A 14,266-nucleotide genomic window follows, 5' to 3' on the forward strand; every position below is an offset into this window, starting at 1 on the left:
TACTAAGTACTTCAATTTGGGGACCCATTTTTAGTTTTCATCTTTTAAGACTCACTTTAATGAAAATTGTGTTTTTAAAATGTTCTTGTGGCATTTTTTCAGTTGATGAAGGACATTTATAAAGGAAAGGAAGCTTAAAACTGTATTTCTAAGTATTTCTTTGTTCAAATTGTTGTAAATCAAGAGCAGACGAAAAAAAATGCAGTCATTTGTGACAAGAAAAATGAGCTCTCAGCAACAGAAAGGGGAAGAGGGGGTGGGGTTGCTCCACTCCAATGGTCCCACCCACAACTCAGAGACGAATTTCTAAGCTGCCTTAGTGAAGCTCAACATAGAAACATGATTACTAATGCTTTTGTAGAACTCTTTGAAATAAATAAACCTGATCTCTCTGGATCTTCCATATCTTCCATGCATTGTGAATGAGACATTCACATACACAGCTCCATGTAGCGATCAGGCTAAAAGCATTTGGTGATAGCTCCTCCCACGTACATTTTTGGACAGGTGTTGATCAGCAAAAAAGAGGCATCAGACACGAATTTGATGCTCGAATTGTGTTCAGTGTGAACACAGCTTAATAAACTACTGCCGCTCTACAGAAATTATGTCCTAGAAAATAACAGATTATTTGGATTTTGGCAAAAAAAAATGTATAATTATAGCCAAAAGACCAATGGGAATGCTTTGAAAATACATCAAAGATGATTGGAGTGGGACTTTAAACATCATTTAGCCAAATTAGTTTGGTGCAATTCCAAGAGGGAAGATTTGTCTTTTTAGCTAAGAATAAAAAAGTTTTTTAAAAATCTTAAATTCTATCATCTCCATAGGAGACATGTTCATTTCTTTCAGGACAAAAAAAAAAGCATCATTCAGGCTGACACACGCGGCATGACAGCTTTTTTAAAAGCAAAGCTCTGCAGTCAGTCCTGCTTGGTGGAATTCTGGATCATTCCTGTCAGCTGTTTTGTTTGTTTGCGGCTGCCGTTGCAGGACACTTGAGGAGCGAAGTCTGCTGACATCTCTCACCGCCTTGGTCTTCCTCTGTGGGCTTGTTGCTGAAAAGACAACAAGCGCTTCATTCCATACATGTCATGCAGAAGAACAAGCAGAAAAGCCTGACACCAAAAGCTACTTTTTACAAACTGCTAGTGTCTCAGACACTCATAGTCCAGAGTTGACTGTCAAAAAGAATGAAATATCCACTCAATGGTGCTGTCAAGCATTTTTCAATAAATAAAAGGCCTAGAAGCAGAGAGCGCGCAGACAGGAAAGCGTCATGGCAGCTCTAACTGCTCGTCTGACAGAAATGAGCGAGATCAACATGTGTTTCCTGCTGCCGTCCTTCCATCGCCACTCACCTGTCTGGTGTGGGTGAGGTGGGCAGGCCGCCCATGGCCTTGGCCATGAGCATGCCTCTGTGCACCGGCGTGACCGTTTCCGTGATGGTGATGACGGTTGGTGGGCATCGCGGTGGGATGGCTGGGTCTGACGGGGCCTCGAGCGGGGGACCGGTGCTGGTTGCGCTCCTTAGGGATGGTCTGAAAATCGGCCAGTGGGATTACAGGAGGAGGGGTGGGTGGGCGGTGGCCTCCAGCTGCTGGAGTTTGAGTCTGTGGCTGCCTGTTGTTCAGCAAGGCAGCCTGAGTTTGATGTCTTCTGCTCTGGAAAACCTGAGCCCTCTCAGTGTGGACCCTGAGGGCAGCCTGGGTTAGGTTGCTAGCAGAGGGGTTTGGGGCCAGAGCCGCTTGTAGAGGCTGCCTGGCGACATCCACAGCAGGCTGTGGCTGCATACCACGGTTTAGTGGTGCTTCTACCTGCCGAAGCTGATTAGGATCAACCAAAGCTCTTGTATCGACACCCTGAAGAGCAGCCTGCACCTGTTCTGCTGTGGGTGCTTGCGACACACCGGCCCGGGCTGCAGAGGTTGGCTGGCTGGTAAAAGGAAGCGCCTGAGGGTTTCTGCTGCGAGCCGTTTCCTGCCTCAGGGCAGTCTGGCTACCTCTGATGTCCCGCTCTGCGCTGTGACTTTGTGCACGGGAGCTCCTCTCTGTGCGGTGGGATGGGTCAGGCTGTGTGACACGGGCGGCGTTCGGACGCCGGTGATCAGTTGAGCGGCTGCTGGACTCCGTGTCGTACGACGGCGGGTCACGCCTGGGAGGAGTTCTGCGGCGGGAAACGGTTTGGCTCGGAGGCTGGGATCTTTCCCGTCCTCTGGCCTCCTGCGTGTCTCTATTTCTAGTATAGTCTGTGGTGTCAGAGGTGTACTCAGGTGAGGCCTGGGCGCCGTTTGGGTACGCTGGTGTTCCTCGTAGGCGGTCCCATGGCATCTGTCTGTGGGTGGAGCTCGGGGTCGCTTCCTGCACTCTTGCAGTCCTTTGAAGCTCCCGCTGGTTCGTCTGTGTGTTAGCATCCTGCTGAGGAGCCACATTACTGTTCAAATGCGTGTATCCACTTGGGATGAGTCCAGGATTATCCAGATTTCTGTTTAACCTGGGGTCACCTGGATAAAACGGGGCACCTTGCATTGTGGGATTTGCTTGTCTTGCGTTTAACAGGTTGTGCTGCGTGACATCAGCAGGACTGAAACTGTCTGGCTGAATCTGTTGGTTATTGGGTGGATATGAGTTAAGATTCAAGTTAATTGTGGGCATTTGTGCGTTTGGGTCTGCAGTTCTGGGCAGCGTGTTGAAGCTCACTTGAACCGCCGGTGGCTGGGCGCCGCCCTGGTTGTTGCCAGCCTGTATGACAACATTGGGATTTGGCTGCTGTGTGTTTGGCAGGTTGTTTGCATTCAGAGCTTCAGTGTGTGTGAAAGCCGGGTTGTCGATGCCATTGTGTGGGTTTGAATTAGTGCTCTGAATAGCATTGTGTAGGAGTCCATTTGTGCGTGTGCGGCCATTGTGCTGGAGTGTGCTGGAGTTTTGCAGTCCGTTCACAGGGAGCGTTTGTGCGTTGTTCTCACGCTGCATTGTGTCTACGGGGACAGAGCGCCGCGTCTGACCATTCCCCGGATAAAGGGGGGGCTCGGGACCTGGGACCAAGTCTCTTCTAGCATTTGGTTGTGTAGCAGGAGGCTTGAAGGGAGAAGGAGTAAAATGTCAGTAGAGAACAGTAAAATAGAAAAAAATATTTTTTAATGATGCAACAATTCTCACTTTTAAAACCGAACTGTACGTTACACCATTGAACCGAACTACCACATACATTTGTATATTTTTACGTTGAAAGTGTCAAACATATATTAAGAAGGATTTATCATTTATTCTCTGATTACATTACACCAGGCTTTTACGCTCCTGCATGTGCAAGAACGTGCAATTAGCAAACGGTGTTCACACTGAACTATCATTATCTAATACAAGCGCATGTCCGCCACCTTCAGTTGGAAGAGAATCTCGCAGCGGAGAAAATCTTGTGAATCTTGATCCAGGCTTTTTCTTTTACAGCAAAAATAAGATATATGACAAACTCTGTGCCACAGAATTCCAGCCAGGCACAAACCGCAACGTTGAATGCAACGGAACGCTCATTTATGTGTTTTACTTAGACTTGTCATTGAAAGTGGTCACGTAAACGCGCGTTGCTGAGGTCATGGTGAGCATAGCCGTATAGCATAAACTAGAGATGGGCAATAAATGAATATATATAAAGACCCAGAACAATTTTTCCTTAAAATATAATGATGTGGAATGCACCACAAACCAAGTGGATGACAGAATCAATTTCTGATATTTTTCTGTTACACTGATGTCACCATTGGGTTATTATGGGTTAATCTTTTAATTTGAATTCGTTGTTCTGGAATTTTTTTTGGGGGGGAGACGAATTAAAAAAAACAAAAACCGTCGTTCAAAGTACGGTTAGTTCGCCCATCTCTCGCAAAGTGCAGAAATGAAAGCAACGAGGAGCCTGCTCGGCGAGGCAGAGAAAGAGAAAAAAGCTTGTTTGGCAGCAAAAACAGGCGCACGTGCTGTAAGAAGCAATAAGAAAATAATGTAATAATTTGGTCTTGCTTACTTACTAATTAGAAAATAAAAAAAAAACTTTTTTCTGATATATTTTTAATTTATTTATTTTTAATACAAAAAACAGTTATGTAACTAAAACAAAACCAGGAACAAAAAATGAGGGTTGCAACCAAATCATGGGGAAAGAATTATTGCATTTCTACTTTCTATGCCACTACAGTCTTTCCTGCGGTTCACCTTTCGCAGTCTTGCATATTTTTTAGCACAACTTTACATGCTTTATTTTTTCTTTTTCATTTTATTTTTATTCATTTATAGTGTACTGAGTTCTGCCTCCTGATTGGCTGTTGAGCTTGTTAATCAATGTCTACATTTATAGAAATTTTTAATTGTTTTCATTCTATAACATTAACTTAATTTTTCTACAAAGTTTGGAACAATGAGGTTAAACAAGAGAGAAAAGTTTAAAAATGTTTATGTGCATAAAATGTGTGCCGCTTAAAACATCTACAATCCTATTTTACAGATTTTACCAATCGTGAGTTTATTTAAGGAACGTAACTTATGCAATAAACGAGGGAATACTTCATAAATCAGTACATCATCAGTACAGTGAGGTGTGTGTGTTTGAAGTGGCTTACATTAGGCCTTTGATTCGGCTCAGTCTTGGGAATAAAAATATTATCCATCTGTCTTTGTTGAACTGTAACAAAAGTGAAAAGAGTAATGTCACCTTTGCTGATGATCTTTACTACAGTTAAAGATCATTAAACGCACAAAGCGAATACAAAATGTGCACAAATTGCAGCATCGGTGATCACACAGGCAGACTCACCCCTCCTCCGCCGTACAAGATGGATAAGGAGCAGGATGAGGAGCACAATGATTACGAGGAGCAGGAAGGAGCCAATCACGATCCCCGCGACTTCCCCACCGTCTAAACATACATCTGGAATAGAAAGAATGGTGTCACCAGGCAAGAATTAATAAAGATAATGAGTCTGGAGCTCAGACTGACAAAAGAGGAGAGGAGGGCTCTAAAAAAAAGAAGAACAATGAAGTGATTTAAAAAAGGAAAAGATGGGGGGGCTAAAAGAAAGGGGTAGGTCATAGAATGACTTTGACCACTTTCTCAGCAGATCAATCTCCCAGGATCATTTCTGTCCTGCTCCTTTCCTAAAGACAGATACCGCAACGAATTACCAATCCGGACGCCATCGTTAATGGTCGCCGAGGGGTCAACGCTCGCCATAACTCACCTACGACGGCCAGGCTAGTGGTCTGCTTGGACGTGCCTCCGGTGATGCTGTTCTGGGCTGTGCACACGTACTGGCCGCTCTCATTGGTGGAGTACGTCTGGACGGTGAGCACGCCGCCGCTCGGTTGACCGGATACCGGATTCCCATTGAATTGCCACGAGAAGACGGCGGGGGGGAGCGAGACGGATGTGCAGGTGAGACGCACCGCCTGTCCCACCTTCACGTCCCCTCCTCCAACGCAGTTTTTGCCGGTGTCTTTGGTGAGCACAGGGGTGTCCGGCCCGTCTGGTGGGTGAGGATTAGAGGAAAACGGGTCAGCAACCAACATGCAATTAATAAACCAATTGGATGCGCAAATTATTTGTTAAACTGGGTCTTACAGTGAGCGTTTAGGGTTTAAATACCCCATCAGCATAAATCTCTGTGGTTAACCCCCTTTGATCTGATTATGCTAAGTTATGCACTTAATGTTTTGCTTTCTGAATCTAGAAGTTGCAGTGAATACTCATTCAGCATCTACTGAATAAACATGTCTTAAAAATCCATTCACAGTGGAATTAAAGAGTTCTGCATTAAAATCCCACACAGTCGGGAGAAAAGACTCCAGAAGACCTTTCACCGTCGTATTCTCTGCAAAAACACTCACTGCATGATCTAAAAAGACTCATTTAAGATGGACTTCATTGTTTGCTTTTATTCTCATTTGTCTTCTTAGAAAAGCAAAAGCTGAAGTTTAACTCGTCAAGATGACATTCCTTCTTGTTTCCTCAGTCCTTGAGACGTTTCTGCAACTTAACTGGAATCCACTTGTGCTTAATTGAATTCATTAGGCGTAATAAAGAAACGGCTCTTGTAACTATTAGGTCCTGCTTGTAGCGCGCTGCATCTCAAGTGTGGATGTGAAGGATGTCGTGGACCAGTTAGACCACAATGTGTCACGCCCAGATCTGACAGCATGAAAACTAGAACAGAAATCAACTTCTTTTATCAGTGGAACACAGAGCAGAGACAAACCTATGGTTAAAAACAAGGGCATAAAGATTCACAACTGCATGTTCGCACTTAAATCAAGTTTCATCATCAAGCAAAATAAATCTGCCTAAAAAAATGTAGGTTTTCAAATGTGAAAAAAAGGAATCTGCATGACCGTTAAAAGGATTTACATTTATAAAATCATTTTTTTCTAGCATGTTTTTTTGCAGATGCGAAGCAAAAAAACTGCATGTGAGCTCTTGAAGTTGTGATGTCCCAGTCTTTATACGTCTTTATGATTGGATTGCCACAAATCAGACTGTCCAATCAAAGAGCAGGTGGAGCAGCAGATCATGACGTGGGATTTCTGAAATGACGTGGAACTTAAATGATTTGACCTTCACAAAATTCAAATGTAATACATTGATTCAACCTATAGGGGGCAGCACACATGTGATTTTTTTGACTCTATATTCAAGAATTAAAACAAGTTTATTTTAATTTGTCAAAAAGTTGTCCATGACCAACAGACAGCACTTTTTAAGCCCCATTTATAGATGTCAACAGCCCAAAAAGTTGATTTAGGTTTTGGTTACCCTTTAAGGTTACCCTACTGACCGAGGAGAATGCAGACAGTATTTTGCATAAGGAAATCCTTAAAAACACAAATGGAAAATATAATGGGAGATGGCAACGATTTTAGCAGATAATAAAAGCTGTGAATATTTAATTAAATTTCTTTGAAGAATAATAACCATGGTTACAACAGTTAGTTTGCGGCGGAGTGGGACAGTAGGAAGCCACCTGCTCTTTGATTGGACAATTTGATTTGTGGCAATCCAATTAATAAAGACGCATAAAGATTGTGACATAATTCAGGAGAATGCATGCAATTTTTTGCTTTGCGTATGCAAAAAAAAAAAAAGAAAAATGCTTGATAAAAAAATGTATTTTATGAATGCTAATATTTTTAACCAGCATGCAAATCCCTTTTTACACAAACCTACAATTTTTTGGGAAGATTTATTTTGTGCTATGATGCAACTTTATGTGTGAACATGCAGTTGCAAATATTTATGGTCTTATTCTGAGCCCATACAAAGTGGTTAAGGAAGTTTCTTGATATAATAACATAGCAAAAATAATCTTAGTATGAGAAATGCTCGTACTGTGGTGACTCAACTCAATACTGGTGAGTTGAGTCACCATAAAGTCAAGGCTTTTTATTGGAAAATTTACTGTTTTTTTTGGTAAATGTTAATTATTAAAATTAGGAGAGCAGCCGAGTCAGCACTCCACCCAGTGGTTGATAACTCATTATCCTGGAGCGAGTCATAGCTTACTTAACACAAAAATGCAACACTATAAAAACTGAATCTTGAAAAAGTAAAAATACCCTTGTTTCAAGAAAAATTGGCCTATTTTGTGTCTTGTAAGAAAAATAATCTTATTTTTGAGAAAACATGTTTTATTGACTTGATTTTCTTTTGTTTAAAATTATGTTTTTTAATTTTTGCACATCCATAATGTACATATATGCTCATAGTCTTATATGGCACAGTTCATTGTATATATTTTTCTACATATTTTTTATACTTTATATCGTATTGTATATTATGTTTATGCCAATTTCTTGCACTGAAACTGTTGCTGCAATTTCATTGTTTCATTGACGACAATAAAGGTCTATCTATCTGTCTATCTATCTATGATTCTTGGTAAGACCCCTGTTCTTACCCCTATTGGCAGATGTATTAATTCTTCATTTAATTGACTTATTTAAAAAAAAAAAATCTGCCGATGGAGTAAAAATTTTGTCTTATTTCTAAGAGGCCCTTTTCTGCAATGAGTGCAAACATTTTACTAAGTCATTCTGCCATTTCTTGAGACCCATAAATGCTGATTTTAGCATTCCTTGAGTGACTAACAGTTGTGACCAATTTACAAAAGTTTGAAATTCAACATCTAGGAATGGAAAAAAAATAGTTTCAATACATTTTTAGACTTTTTTTCCTGGTGCAGCTACTGACCAATCAGGTGAGGAAGATAGAAATCAATAGCTTGCAAGGTTGCAAAGACTTTTGGCTACAGGGGTAAGATGTTTGCATTTTAAAAGCAAGAATCCGAAATACAACATGAAAAATACACAAGAGTGCCTCGAGGAAAAATATGAAAGTACTGGAAACAAATGTGAACCTGAACTCAGTTGAGGATATTTAAGAAAAAGACAGAACACTGATTTTTGACAGCAAACCTGAGTGATACACAAACGTTCCCCAAAGTAGGCAAAGTTGCCTAAACAGAATACTAACAATGTGTGATAAAAAAGTAAATGTTGTGTTTTAGGATCATTAAGTTTTTTTTATAGGTTCACAAAAGTCTGCATCCTTAAGGGGGTCAGTTTGATAATTTAAACAATATGGGGAGAATATAGTCATTTGATTTGGGTAATTTTTGATTTGTAACTTGTGTGTGCAATGTTGGATTTATGTGTACACAAATCTTGATTTGTAACTCATATAATACCTTTTGTGTGTAACTGTGTGTACTTGCAATTATGCATTTACTTGTACAAAAATTATAAAATACAAAAAAGAAAGATTTTAACTTACACATGCACAACTTTAAGTTACAACAGTTTAAAACCAACCATACATACAAATCTTTTAAAAAGTATGCATAAATTGCATGATACACACACACAAACACAAAGCCACATTTACGCACAAATCTGAGGTAAGACTTCACATAAATGATGCGTTTAAATGCCTCTGGAATGCTCGGTCATCAGAGTTTTCTTATCAGATGCTTTGAACTTATATTGTGAATAATATCTGGTGAAATCTTGACCTTTTCCCACTTTTTTTAAACAGATTTTCCCAATAACTAATATAAAAAAGTCTAAATATGCATTTTTAAAACACTCAACGCTAAAGTTTCTCTATTCTCGTTGCTCTTTCGTGGCTGTTGCGAGTACTTTTTAAAAAGATTTGTGTGTGTAACTAGTTTTAACCTGTGTGTGTATAAATTACATTTTGTGTTCTTTTTATTTTGTACATGTGAAAACACATCTGCAAGTACACACAAAATGTATTGTATGAGTTAAAATTCAGGAATTACCCACATACAAATTGACTGAGATTCCATATAAATTTCAAAAACATATAGTTTTAAAATAAACTGTCCCAAACCCATCCCGTTGAAAATTGTGTTTTTTGTGTTTTTAACATGTTCTTGTGGCATTTTTCTGATCATGAAAGACATATGTACAGAAACTTGAATTTCTACGTATTTTTTATTCAAATCGTTGTGAAAAACGAAAAAAATTGAATGAAAAGGAGCATTTATGTTGAAAAGGAAATGCGCCGGACGGACCAGAATCTCCCTGCTCTGAGCTCTCAGTAACAGAGAGGGGAAAGGTGGCGGGATCGCCCACAATTCAGAGGTGAATTTCTAATGAGTCCTAGAATACAACCCAATTTTATTAATTTTAGCTAAAACTGCATAATTATAATTAAAGACTTCAGAGAACGCTTTTTAAAATTGATCGGAGTGGGCTTTAATCAGCATAAAATAATAATTTTAAAAGGTTATACATTCTTAATGTCACAACACCTAAATATGGCATTAACTAACTAATGTGACATAGAATAAATCTTCCACTCATTCATTCCAGTCTGTCATGAAGTCTAAATACCTGATGATGATTATCCATTTATGGTTTTAGCTTTCTCAGTCTTGTGTGTTTTTATCTCCAATTTGGGTTTTTTACATAAAACATGTAATTTCAGGATGTCTTCAAACAGAAATTGATGAAAGAAAGATGAAGAGATGAGTCACCATACACAGCAATAATCAGCTGCTCTTCACAGCTGTAATCAGACAGCAGGGTGGCAGCAGGCAGCGATGGTGAGATCACACGCTTTAGTCCTGGATCCATTTCTACTGAGGAGGATTTCTGGAGCCAGTAACAATTGTGGTTCTTTTTTATTTATCTTTTGGGATGTCTTTTTGATGTTTTGGGTTGAAAAACATTTAGTGCATTTAGTATAAAAGTGTGGCATGACGAATAAAAGACGTGAGCCAAAAGCGGCCTCATGAACTTATGGAAGCACAAGCCGAATGCAATCCGGCGCACACTGTGCGGCGCAATGTGGATAGGGAGATAAGCCGCGGCGTTTTGCAGCGGTTACAGCAGATTAGCGGCCTCTCATCTTGGTCGGAGTAAACTCACAGTAAACGGTGAGGCTTCGGGTGGCGGTCTGGGTGCTGACGGGATTGCTGGGCGTACACGTGTACTCCCCGGCGTCATCCCGTCTCACCGTGCTGATGACCAGAGTGCTGGTTTGGGCGACCACCGAGATGGTGATCCTGGAGTCGGCCGTGATGGTCGAGCCTCCTTTGGCCCACTGGACGCTAATTTGCGTTCCGGCAGTCCAAGCACAAGTCAGAGTCACGTTTCCTCCCTCCACCGTCACTGAGGGAACAGTCAAGGTCACCCCGGCAACCGCATCTGCAAGGATAAAACATGGAGAGAGGGAACGTATATATTTTATCAAAGAGATTCAAAATCATAAACGCTGAGAAAATGTTTCTAAAGTAACTATTATTATTATTATTATTATTATTATTATAGGTATAGAGTCAGAAATGACACTTCAAAAGTTGGACAATAGAGTGCAGTTTGATGTTTCTGTTGGGGATAATTTGTTGTAATCAAAGCAAAGAGGGAGTGGAGAAGGGACGCCGTTCAGATAGCAGCACAGATGGCAAATAAGAGGGCAGACGGCGTGAGTGGTGGCTGAGATTCCTCTTGGCGAACCGCCGGCGTTAAATAATTGGACAAGGAGAAGAGGGGATGGGGGAGGAATCCGTTATGAGGAAACCACTGCAAACAAACTGGAATATTAGAACAACCTCTAAATAGCTCTAATTGCTTGCATTTTTACAGCGCGCCGACCGACCTGCTAGTCAGCAGAGTTTCACATTTTAGGCCCTAAGCAGCTCATCATTTTCAAGTGTTGTGTGTGAGCCTTCAGGAGGTTTGGAGTCGCAGACTCGGCTGCTCCGTGACGGGAGTTTGGAGAATGTGACCTTTCAGCAATAATAGACTAGTGCTTCAAACATTTCGGTCATCCCATTAGCGCTGGGGGTAAGAAGGATGAGAACAACTGTTCGTCATCCCTCCAGCGTGGGCTGGAGACTGAAAAAAGAATAAAAATGCAGGCTCCACTGTGGAATAGGAAAGCAGAATTTCTCCACTTTTTCAATATCCAAATCCAAGAACGCTGCATATCAAATGAGTTTTAATTAGCATAAAGCCCTGAGCTACTTGCTTCAAACCCCCCCTCCTCTTTTTTCATTAATCCTACCTCACCTTCTATGGGTCACTAATTTCATTACACCTCCCAGACTAATTCTGTTACTCCACAAATCTCCTCTTTTCGCTCCCTCGTGTTCCTGCAGGACGTTATCTTGTCCCGCAGTCATCTCATCTGCTCAGGCGCGTCTTTATCTCTCACCGAACACCCTCAGCTGGACCGATCTGGAGTTAGACGTCTGGCCCGTGGTCCCGACGGGAGTCACCTCCACCGAGTAGTTCCCTGCATCCCTGAGCTGGCTCGACCCGATCCGGAGCTGGTTGGAGGTGATGGTGACCCGACCCAGGAACTGCGTCACGGGGTTGATGTTGGCGGCGCCTCCGGACCACGTTCCCAGAGTGTCCACTCCATTGTACTTCCACGTCATGGAGAAGACGCTGGTCGCCGTCACCACGGTGAACAGCGAGTCGGTTCCAGTTAGAGTCAGAACCGGATCCGTCTGGAACTCGATCTGCACCGGGTTCTGGGCCACCGTGCTGGCAGGAAACAGGACTAAACAGAAAATAAAAATAATTACAAACATTTTATTTACAAGCTACATAGTGTTGTTTTGTGTGTGTATTTTTATATAATTGTCCTTGACAGCAGAATTATGTGTTTATGAGTTTTATTGGCGAAATAAAACAAGATAAACATTGCTTTTGATGACTGGTTTTACTGCCGTCTCTTCACAGACTTTGCCCAACAACCTCTAACAAATACTGAGTTACAGATGAAGTATGTTTTCATGAAATCCTCAAAATCTCTCAGGTCAAAACTCAAACTAAAGCTCCAACCACAAGTTCTGACTAAACTATCAAGTATAATCTTTTCAAGTGTAACGATTCTCATTTTTCGAGGCAACACAGAGACCCCGGTTAAAGGTTTTATGATTATATCACATCCTGGTTATGTAACAGTAATGTTATTCCGTCTGGTCTCTGTATGAAACTCCTCAGGTCCAATTCCTGCAAAACTCATTTTCAAGACAGACGACTAAAATCAGACAGAGGTTATATAAGACACCGATGTCTTCAAAGATGGGTTTTGTCCTGTAGGTGAAGTCTCAGCTTCAGTTTCAAACAGAAAGTTTAGGTAAATCATTCTTTATAGATTCAGGTATACCGATACAGATCATATATATGAACAGACAGGATGCAAATACCCACACGTGGAAACACCATTATGTTCATATGTTCACCTAAATGCATCGTATTAATAACAGGAAATAAGCAAGGAAAAGGAAATGCTGTCCTGAGGATACGAGCAAATGCACTTAAGCAAATAAAAACCTTCAAAAAGAGGGTTTGTGGGACTGAGATCACTGGAATCACATAGTAAAATAAAAACTAGCAGTACTTGGGAAAGCCGAGTTATTGCCTTAATTTAATATTATTACAAAACAATGCAAATTACTTTAGAGACACTAATCTTTTGATTTTAATAAATATTTTTCACCCCAAAAATAGTCTTTATAATTTCTAAATCCCATTAACGACCTCAGAGCTGCAGGTCTTCTGCAAGAAGGTTTTTAACCCTGTAGAACCAAAGAAACTATTTGGTTCTGAGCTTTGTTTGTTCATTTTAGGTAGCAACATTTGCAGTTTAAAAAGCTTAAAACTTAATTTATAATAACTAACTAAAATTATAATAATTAAAAAGACAAAAACAATTAATTAAGCAAAAAAAATAGAAAAAAAAGAAGAAAAACAGGAACCAAATTTGACCCTTGGTTAAATATTGCTTTACTACGGAAATATGCTTTTTTTTTTTCTTTTCTAAATCAGCCCTCGGTTAAAATTATTTTTCTTCAAGGCAATAAGACCCCTGTGTTACTGTGTTGTATTGTGTGCTTTTTACCTGCATGGTAACTGCAGCATCCAGCATATCTACCTTTTTATTCCAATATTTGTCCATTAGTAGACTGTACTTGATAGAAATAAATACAAATTTGAAAACGTGAAATACATATAATTTAAAGTAAAAGGATAAATGTTTTATTCAAGTTACATAATATTTGATCAAACTGATAATACAGCTTTTTCTTTAGTTTTCATGCGTTTAGTTAAATATTAGTTTTGATTTATGATATAATTCCATTGACAACAGTCCTCCTTTTCCTTTTTTTGCACCTATAAGTTTTCGTTTTAATTTGTTTAAGTGCATTTGCTCATATTTTGTATTCTTTCACAATGAATGAATGAATGTAATGAATTAAATATACATAAAAATGCAATAAAACAAATAAAAAAATAAAATAAAACACCTCTGAGCATTAAAAGCCATTCTAAAAAGGTATGTTTTTTATTGACATTTAACCCTTTTATTGTGTTTGGGTCAAAATTGACCCATTTTGACTTGATAACGGGTCAGTTTGGGACCAAACACAATATAAGAGTTAAAGCTGTTAAGATGGGATATCATGCACAGTTCTGCAGGAATGTTATTCCATAACTGAGGGCTGGTGATGGAAAAAGTACAGTCACCTCAGTGTTTCATAAGGACTTTTTTTTATGTTTTTTGAACTATTAGAGCTTCTACTTCTAATATTCTGCTGGCCTCAAAAAACATAAAGAAAAGTCATGTTTTCGTTATTCCTAAGAAACAGCCAGAGGCACAGAGGCAATCTTCAGGTACCCATACTGTGATTTCATTTGCTTGAAAATTGAGGCATATTTGGTTTTTTACAGATATTTTTGCT

General features: G+C 40.1%; 1 protein-coding gene across 1 annotated transcript in view; it reads right to left on the bottom strand.

The window, feature by feature from the left end:
* Positions 1-202: 202 nt before the first annotated feature.
* The window catches only part of si:dkeyp-97a10.3 (basic-leucine zipper transcription factor A), a 17,963-nt gene continuing 3,899 nt past the window's right edge, over positions 203-14,266 (bottom strand). Inside the window, exons 3-9 of the mRNA XM_024268387.2 lie at positions 11,728-12,078; positions 10,440-10,718; positions 5,234-5,518; positions 4,810-4,923; positions 4,616-4,677; positions 1,365-3,080; positions 203-1,061 (exon numbers count right to left, since the gene is read on the bottom strand). Of these exons, the coding sequence (XP_024124155.1) occupies positions 1,029-1,061; positions 1,365-3,080; positions 4,616-4,677; positions 4,810-4,923; positions 5,234-5,518; positions 10,440-10,718; positions 11,728-12,078 (2,840 nt within the window). The 3' untranslated portion in view covers positions 203-1,028. The remainder of the gene's footprint in view (positions 1,062-1,364; positions 3,081-4,615; positions 4,678-4,809; positions 4,924-5,233; positions 5,519-10,439; positions 10,719-11,727; positions 12,079-14,266) is intronic.

Source organism: Oryzias melastigma, linkage group LG16 (assembly GCF_002922805.2).
Source record: "Oryzias melastigma strain HK-1 linkage group LG16, ASM292280v2, whole genome shotgun sequence".
NCBI classification, from domain to species: Eukaryota; Metazoa; Chordata; class Actinopteri; order Beloniformes; family Adrianichthyidae; genus Oryzias; species Oryzias melastigma.